Source organism: Belonocnema kinseyi, chromosome 6 (genome assembly GCF_010883055.1).
Source record: "Belonocnema kinseyi isolate 2016_QV_RU_SX_M_011 chromosome 6, B_treatae_v1, whole genome shotgun sequence".
Classification (NCBI taxonomy): Eukaryota; Metazoa; Arthropoda; class Insecta; order Hymenoptera; family Cynipidae; genus Belonocnema; species Belonocnema kinseyi.
The window spans coordinates 63754587-63763036 of NC_046662.1; the positions used below are offsets into that span (position 1 = coordinate 63754587).

An 8450-nucleotide genomic window follows, 5' to 3' on the forward strand; every position below is an offset into this window, starting at 1 on the left:
AAGCTATCTAAGGATGGTACTATAGAACGCCACCTCAAGGTAGGCCTAGTGGCGCCATCTCTTGGTCAGGCCGGAAACTTATCAATCCACCCTCGTATATGGGCGCATTATTTTCGTCTCAACTTGTTCAAATTTTTGCAACCAACGTCTGCCCCTAAAAGCTACCCCCTGTACGAACAACAGCATGGCCAGGGCAAATAAACATGTGTCTGGACCCGACATGATTCAAAATCAACTTTATAGGAGCCCTTTATTTTCGTCTTGATTTTTTCAAATTTGTACAAAAGCTTCAATCCCTAAAACTACACCCTGTGCGAAAAAAATTATGGCGAAGTCATCGAAACGTTTCGCTGATCCCGCCAGTCTTTTTTTTTTAGAAACCAGGTACTTCGGGTGATGCAGAAATTCTAATTTTGCTTGAAAAAATTTGAACAAATTTTGCACTAAATATTTGGATTAAAAAAAGTTGAATTTACGTGGGTGTTGGGGCCAAGGAAATGGTCCTGAGCACTCTCCCTGCTTGTAACTATCCCTACTTGATAGACACGCATTTCGATGGCACCACTTGCTTTTGAATATCTTTTATAGACTGCTTTGCAAATAATTTCTCGGTCATATTTATATGTAATTTAATATTGAAGCCTGCTACTTTTTACGAAACCTTCATTTACATTTTTATTTCAAATAAATTTATCAATAAATAAATTCATCAAGGATGTGACTCACCGGTCACATTTCACTGACTGGTGCCTCTACCTTATTTGGTTAAAAATTTAACTATTTTGTTGAAAATGGAAGTAGCTTGGGGCTCCCATTTAAGTCCCCCACGCGCGTCTGGTGCTTAATATTATGCATTCAAATTGAAAATGGTTAATACGGCCCGAAATGTTTACGTTCAAAGCAATAAATGTTTTATTCGCTTTAAATGATGGCCGTTTAGGGCTATGACAAGAACCGCACTTAAATGAGATTCCCAGTTAACTTTGTTAAAAAGTAATCTTTTTCGATTGAAATTTCATCGTTTTTTAGGTAAAAATTCGAATTTCTAATAGAAAATTTATGTTGAATATCTCTTGGTTGAATATTGATCTACTTTATTAAACATTTATTTTTAGTTTGTTAAAGATTCATCGCTTTTGTTGAAAAATTAACTATTTTTTTCTTTGAAAATTTATCTTCTTTGTTCTTGGTCTTTGGTTAAAAATTCAACTATTTTGTTAAAAATTCCATTATTTTGTTAAAAATTCATTTTTTTTCGATCAGGAATTAACTTTTTTAACTCAAAATTTAACTATAGCATTTTTCGTTGAGAAATGACACTTTGAATGAAAAAATTATCTCTTCTAGTTGAAAATTCAACTATTAGGTTGAAATTTTATCATCTTTGATTAAAAATGCAACTAGATGGTTGAAAATTAAAATCTGTTGGTTGAGGATTAGGGTGGTCCACAAATGCATGGCAAAATTTTTGCGTGCTAGAGGGCAACACCCCTCCCCCACCATTTTATTCCAAATCCGAAAAAAGAAATTCCCAAATTTTTTTATTTTATTTTAACAGGTGCCGGTTTTGACTTCAAGTTTCCCATGTAAAATGCATGGGAAAAATCACTTTTTGGAGTTTTTAGAATAATTTTTTAGGGTTTGAAAAAATGTGACGGGAAAGTATGATGGGCTTTAGAGAATTATCCAATGAAGAACTTCATCTATCAGATATATGGATTTGACACCCCTAACACACCTCCACGAGTAGCTGAAAACTACCCTTAAAACCCAAAATGTCAATTCTTCATGAAGTTGACCTTTTGAACACTATATTCTCATCTGTTTTTACTTAAAAAATTTTAATTTTGGTCGAGTGGAATATTTATTATCATTGGTTGATTAACTTTTTATTATTTAAACAAATGGAATTTGTTTGAGTTTTTTTCGAAAATTCGTTATTCCCCCTAAAAACTATTACTATTAGTCCAGTGGAATATTTACTAACATTGGTTCATAATTTTTTATTATTCAAACAAATGGAATTTATTTGAATAATTTTTTTATTGAAAATTATTCATATTTCTTCAGTGGAATATTTATCAGCTTTGTTCGATTAATTTTTTTTCAATAAACATTATCACTTAAATATTACTGATAAATTAATTATTAATCATTAATTAATTATAATATAACAAATATTCCACTAAACCCACAGTAATAATTTTTATTTTAAAAAAATCGAAATCAAATTATTCAAACAATTTTTATTTATTATTATTTTATTATTTTATTTAAACTACTTTTTAAAAAAATATTTTGTTGTTGTTGAAGATTTTTTTGTTTAGTTAAAAATTCATATTTTCGGGTTAAAAATTGAACAGTTTTTTGAAAAAGTCCTCTTTTAAACTATTTGATCTTCTGAACTATTTGGTATAAAACTAACTTTTTTGTTAAAAAGTCATATTTTCAGTTCAAATTCAACTGTTCTGTAGACAATTCGTATTTTTGGCTTTTAAATTCAACAATTTTAATGTGCAGAATACTTGAAAATAAAAGCAATAGGTAAATGTTCTTTTTTATTTTTGTCTAACAAAATTGTTTCTTTTCTTTTTATAGGAAAGTTTTTATTTTTTTAAATTGCAATAGGAACATTTTACGGTGGTTTTCCAAAGTTAGTCGTTAGATTCTTGAATTTATTTATTTAAAATTCATCTTTGTACGTTGAAAATGTAACTACCTCGATAAAGTCATCTTTTTATGTCAAAAATTTAAGTGGTTGATTAAAAAATCATCATTTTGGATAAAAAAATTCATCTTTTACGATAAAAAATCCATATTTATTGATTAAAGACTGATCTTTTTATCGAAAATTCAAATGTCTTCGAAAAAATTCATCTTTGAATAATTTTGTTGTCGTTCAAAACTCGTTTTTTTTGTTTGTTGAAAATTGATCTATTTTTGTAGAAATGTTGAAAATTCAACTAATTGTTTAAAAACGCAATATGCAGGGTGACCGTTTTAATCAAAGAAAAAAATTCCTGGTTTATGCCCGGTTTTTTCCCAGCCTGCAAAAGCTGTTCACGGGCAATGAAATTAAAAAATGCGAACTCTAAAACTAAAAATTTTTCAATTTGAAATAATAAATAAAAACTTAGCATCTGATAAATTTATACTCATAAAATAAACGCTGCTAACACTTTTTAACTGAACAGTTTCAAATTAAATCTAAACATCTTTTAGAATGTTTCCTATTTTTTTTAATCCTGCCAAAGTAAACAAATTACCTTAAAACCTTCTACCTTTATTTTTGATAATTTTGTGAATACGTCTAAATCTTATTCAATTTTCTCTTTAAATTATTTTTTCAAAATAAACAATCCTTTTCAATATTCCTAAAAATCTTAAGGAAATGATTTTATTCTTTTGAAGCCACACTTCTTATCAATTACTTAAAATCATTTCAAAATCGAAATTTTTAAATGTGAATGGTTTTTGATTTACGCACTCTAAACTGAATGATATAATAATTGAAAATCATAATAATTTACTGAATTCTTAAAACAAAACAGTTAAAATCAAACTTCGGCAGATTGTTCTTCTACAAATTTGGACAATTCCCGGTCAAAAAATAAATTCAGTGTTATTTCTCGGTTTTTCATGGTCTCATAATATTCCCGGTCATTTCCCGGTTTTTCGGTTCCAGCGGCCACCAGAATAGTCTTTACACTTATTTTATTTCAAAGAATTTATTTCCCTATTTTCATGAAAAATCCAAAAAAAAATCACATTATTTCCAGTATTTTGAGACCATTTTGGGCTAAATTGTTAATATAATTTACGGGCGGTCTCTTGTTAGGCGAATCCTTATTTAGTGAACTTTTTTCAATTTATTAATTAGAATATAATAATTAAGGAAGCCCAGAGAAGCAAAAAGAATGGCAAGATATTAATGCAGCCATAGATCAGTACTTGTTTGATCTTGCTGCGATTTTAAATTTAATTCAGGATTGGGATCCGGTAAGAAAGGTGATTTATTCAAACTAGTCCTTAAATTATAATATTTCAATCGATTTAAACTAAAATAAAAATTAATTTTGGTTCAGGAAATGTCTAACAAACGCCCAGCTAAAGGGAAGGACAAACCTCAAGCTATGTATCGAGAAGTAAGTTTATCATTTCCTAGTATGAACATGGACTAAAAAAAATAATATTTTTAAAAATTAGCAGAGTTCTTCTCTTGAATGTTTTGTGTGGCACATTAAATCATCCGATCCTTGGGATGAAAAAATCTACGATTTGGTGGTATCTCAGATCTCTAAAAACGAATTAATACCAACAATTTTAAGTAAGTTCAATAAAAATTTTAATACACCAAAAAATAATAAAAATATTGTTAATTCTTTTGAAAAATACAGATAATATACTTTTTTAACTATTTATATTTAGGAACTGCGAATACATTACCGGAAGCTGATTTGCGATCTAAAATGTATTCAGTCTTGATACCAAAAAAACTGCGGTGCAACTTACAAACAGAAACTGGTAAATTAATTGATATAAATATTATTTGTGATAATAAATAGGGCTACAAGGTTTTTGAAAAATTGGCCAAATGAAAAGTTTCATACAAATTTGACAACGTTTCAGGGCTTCTAATGATGAAAATATTAAGGCGGGAAAATAAAGAAATATTTAAAAAATGCTATTAGGCCTTAAATTTAAACATTGAACATGGTATGAATTTAAATTAATAATAATCAAATATCAAGGTCAATATTAACATTAATATAAATATTCAATCCTAGTGTAATCTGAACTCAAAAAGTATGTAGTATGAAATTAACTTTATTTTCTAAGGAGAATTTCCAGTATTTTAATCAATGATTTTAAAAATATTAAAAGCGAACATCAATGTTCGCACGTAAGCTATCATTCATTACTAATGAAGTTATCAAAATTCCTATTTATTCATCGCCGGCTTCGCAGTATTTCCCCCTTTTCCCACTTTTAACGTTTTTCTCGTTTTCCACTTAAATCCTTTTGATTGATAACTTAACTGTTTTGATAGAAATTCATCACATTGAGTTTAAAATTCAACTATGTTGGTAAAATTTACGAATATTTAGTTGAAAAATAACTTTTTTGGTGAAAATACAACTATCGTATAGAAAATTCGTGTTTCTTCTTTACAAATTAATTTCTTTTGGTTCCAAAATAATCATTTTTGATGAAAAATCAGACTTTTTGACTGAAAATAATTCTGTTATGGTTGAAGATTCAACCATTCTGTTGAAAATTTGTCTTTCTAGATGAATGCAACTTTTAGTGATTTAAAATAAAAATATTTTTGGGTGAAATATCAAGCATCACAAAAAAAAGTAATTTTTCAAACAAATATATAAATCTTAAACCTAAAACGAACAATTTCCTACCAAAACTGGAATAGATCAATTTTTGGAGTTCAGAAATATAATATATCAATTTGCAGTTCAAAAAGTTCACTTTCATTCAAGAAAAACCAATTTTTAACGAAATAGTTAAATTTCCCTGCAAAGAGATGGATATTCAACTAGAAAATAATAATTTTTTAAAGTAGTTTAACTCTCTACTAAGCAGTTGAATTTTCAAACAAAAAAGATAAATTCGTGATGAAAAATTAAAAACTTAAATTTTCTGCTAAAAACTATAGATTTTCAACCAAAAAATGTTAAAAATCAAACCAAAAAGTTTTAAAAAAATTACAAACAAGAAAAGAAATATATGTATAAAAAAATAGTTCAGCTTTAAACCAATAAAATCAGTTGTTTGTAATTTTCTATTTACCAGTTTTTTTATTTGAGTTTAGAATTTTAATTTAGGTCAAATCATCCCAAGTAGACTATCAAAAACCGAAAGAGGTTTTTTAACTGTAAAATCAATTTTTTAAAAGCCCTTATGTTCGAAAAAATTTCTCTAAGTTTTGGTCGCAAAAAAAATGGTTTGCTAAAGTTATTGATAATGATATTTTAACGTTATAACATGATCAACATTTTTCTCGTGAATGACTAAACGAATTTCAATTGATCTTACATTGAAATGTTTTTGTTCAAAAACATAATTTAAAAAAATCTTTCATCTGAATATGAAAATATTGATGTTTTCCAAAAAATAACTATTGTTTGTAAACAAATTGAACCTTTTTGATTACAAACATAAAATTCAGAAATCTTTCTACCGAATATAAAAATATTGAATTTAAAAAAAAATACATTCTTCATGAAAAATTAATCTTTATTTCAAAGAATAGTGATTACTATTCTTTTGAATGATGGACAGCATGCTCTTAGTGCTCGCACGTCACACTATAAAATGTATATCTCGTGAAATAACAGAAATTATTTAGTATTTCTTTTCGCATTTTTTTCCAGAATAAAATGAAAATAATAGCACACTGAAATTATTTTAAGAGAACAAAAGTACAATTTGTTTACGAGCAATTCGTATTTTTTAAAACAAATTCAACATTTTTTAATCAGGAGGAAGATTTCAGGAATGTACGTTTTTGAACCAAAATATCAGTGTTAGAATCGTCAAAGTCCATTTAACGTTTAACAAGAAAAACGTTGTTGACGTTGCAACATTAAATTTCCATTGCAAATATTATAACTTTCGCAACAAAAAATTTGGTTTGCGGCCAAAACCTGAGGAAATCTTTTCCAACATAAGGGCTAAAATTTTAGTTAAAAAAATTAATTTCAAATTGAAACAAATGAAAAATAGTTGAATTTTTTTATTGGGTTCTATTATTTTAATTTACATTGAAGCGAGAAAAAACAGGAGAAAAAATAATAAGGTGAAGAGAAAAAAATAAAATCAGTAATTTTGATTTTTTTCAAGTGTCAAGTTTCACATTCCGCATTAACCACCCCATTTCCCTATATCACAAATTATCACAATTATGTTATCCCCCTCCCCCGGCCAGTGTCACGTACTTTTTGAACGGACCCTAACGAATTCGTTAAAAATATGAAAAATTAATTCGTTTATAAATATTTAAGAGGTGTGCAGTGCATGTCCAAGTTCCTTAAAGCAATATGTGCCAGAAAATATGGCAATGACAACTCTCTCAGTCAAGGAGGAAAGTACAATGTACAACATGTCAGAACATCAACTTCGACAAAATGATTACCAAAAGAAAGAAAAATTGAAAATTCCAACAAATTCAATTGGTTTAGTTCATTCAGCAATGTCTGAGAGGTCAGACAGCATTGGATCGAATATTTCCCTTACCCCTACTATAATCGAAGAACCTTTAAAACCGACTTGGATTTTACAACCCTACGAATGTCAGACCTACATAGTTCGATTTTTTCCCGATCGAATTGGTCATTATAGGGAGGATTTTTCCTTAAGTATTGTCGATAGTATTGATAAAACTTACAACGTTAAAGTTGAAGGAATTTCAGATATTCCTAGGATTAATATGGATGCTTCAGTCATATTTAGTAGTGTGAGTTATAAAAAGCGATAATTATTCAATTGTGATTTTGATTTAATAAAACGAATGCTCTTTTGTTAAAAATAATTACAACTAGGTTTTTTTAAATGTTGCAGGTTAAACATACAAAAATTGATGAAACGAATGATCCTACTTATTTTCTTGACACAAGCACCTTCGACTTCGGCTCACTACTGATAAATCGGAAAGATAAAGGGTAGAGGCTTTTTTAACCAAATTTAAAAAATTTCTGGGTAGCTACACAATAAGAATTTTAAAGTTGCTTGACTTTTCATGATTTTTTCCTCACCAATTGTTTATTTTTCCCTGGCCGTTGTAAATTTTTCTTTTAAGTATAAAAAAATCCTTGTGGCTGTAATAAAAAAATTTAATTAATTTTGAACAATCAAAAAAAGAATTGTCATCTAGACAGTTTTTGAATTTTTAATCCAAAAGGAAAAAGCTTTAGTCTAAAAAGTCCATGTTCAACAAAACAATTAAATTTTCGACAAAAAATATGGCTTTTGAAAAAATACAACTATAAACCAAATATTTGATTTTCGTTCAAAAGAAATTGATTGTCAATAAAAAATATAACAGTTGATACTTGGGACTCAAAAAAATTTTAATTGGAAATAAAAAACATTTAAATCCAACCTAAGCAAAATTAGTTCTTAACGAAAAATGTCATAGTTAATATTTTCATTAAAAGATATTTCAATTTTTAATTAAAAACAGTTGAATCAAACCAAAAAATATGAATTTTCAACACTTTCTTTCCTTACACAACCTAATACTTTCCTTACTCTCATTTTGCTTCACTTTTCTCACCAGTCCTTTCCTCGAACTTCCTCATTTCTCCTCATTTTCTAAACCCTCATTTTCGTCCCCACATTTCCCCTTTCTTACAATACACAACATTCCTTTATTCCCATAATGCTCACCTAATTTCCCCTCATACCCCTCCACTCATGTCCCATATACCCCTTCC

At 28.1% G+C, this 8450-nt stretch overlaps 1 protein-coding gene across 1 annotated transcript in view; it reads left to right on the plus strand.

The window, feature by feature from the left end:
- LOC117175423 (hydrocephalus-inducing protein homolog) overlaps positions 1–8450 on the plus strand; it is a 195245-nt gene that overhangs the window by 119147 nt on the left and 67648 nt on the right. Inside the window, exons 39-42 of the mRNA XM_033365130.1 lie at positions 3896–3999; positions 4086–4145; positions 7022–7471; positions 7576–7676. Coding sequence (XP_033221021.1) covers positions 3896–3999; positions 4086–4145; positions 7022–7471; positions 7576–7676 — 715 coding nt within the window. The remainder of the gene's footprint in view (positions 1–3895; positions 4000–4085; positions 4146–7021; positions 7472–7575; positions 7677–8450) is intronic.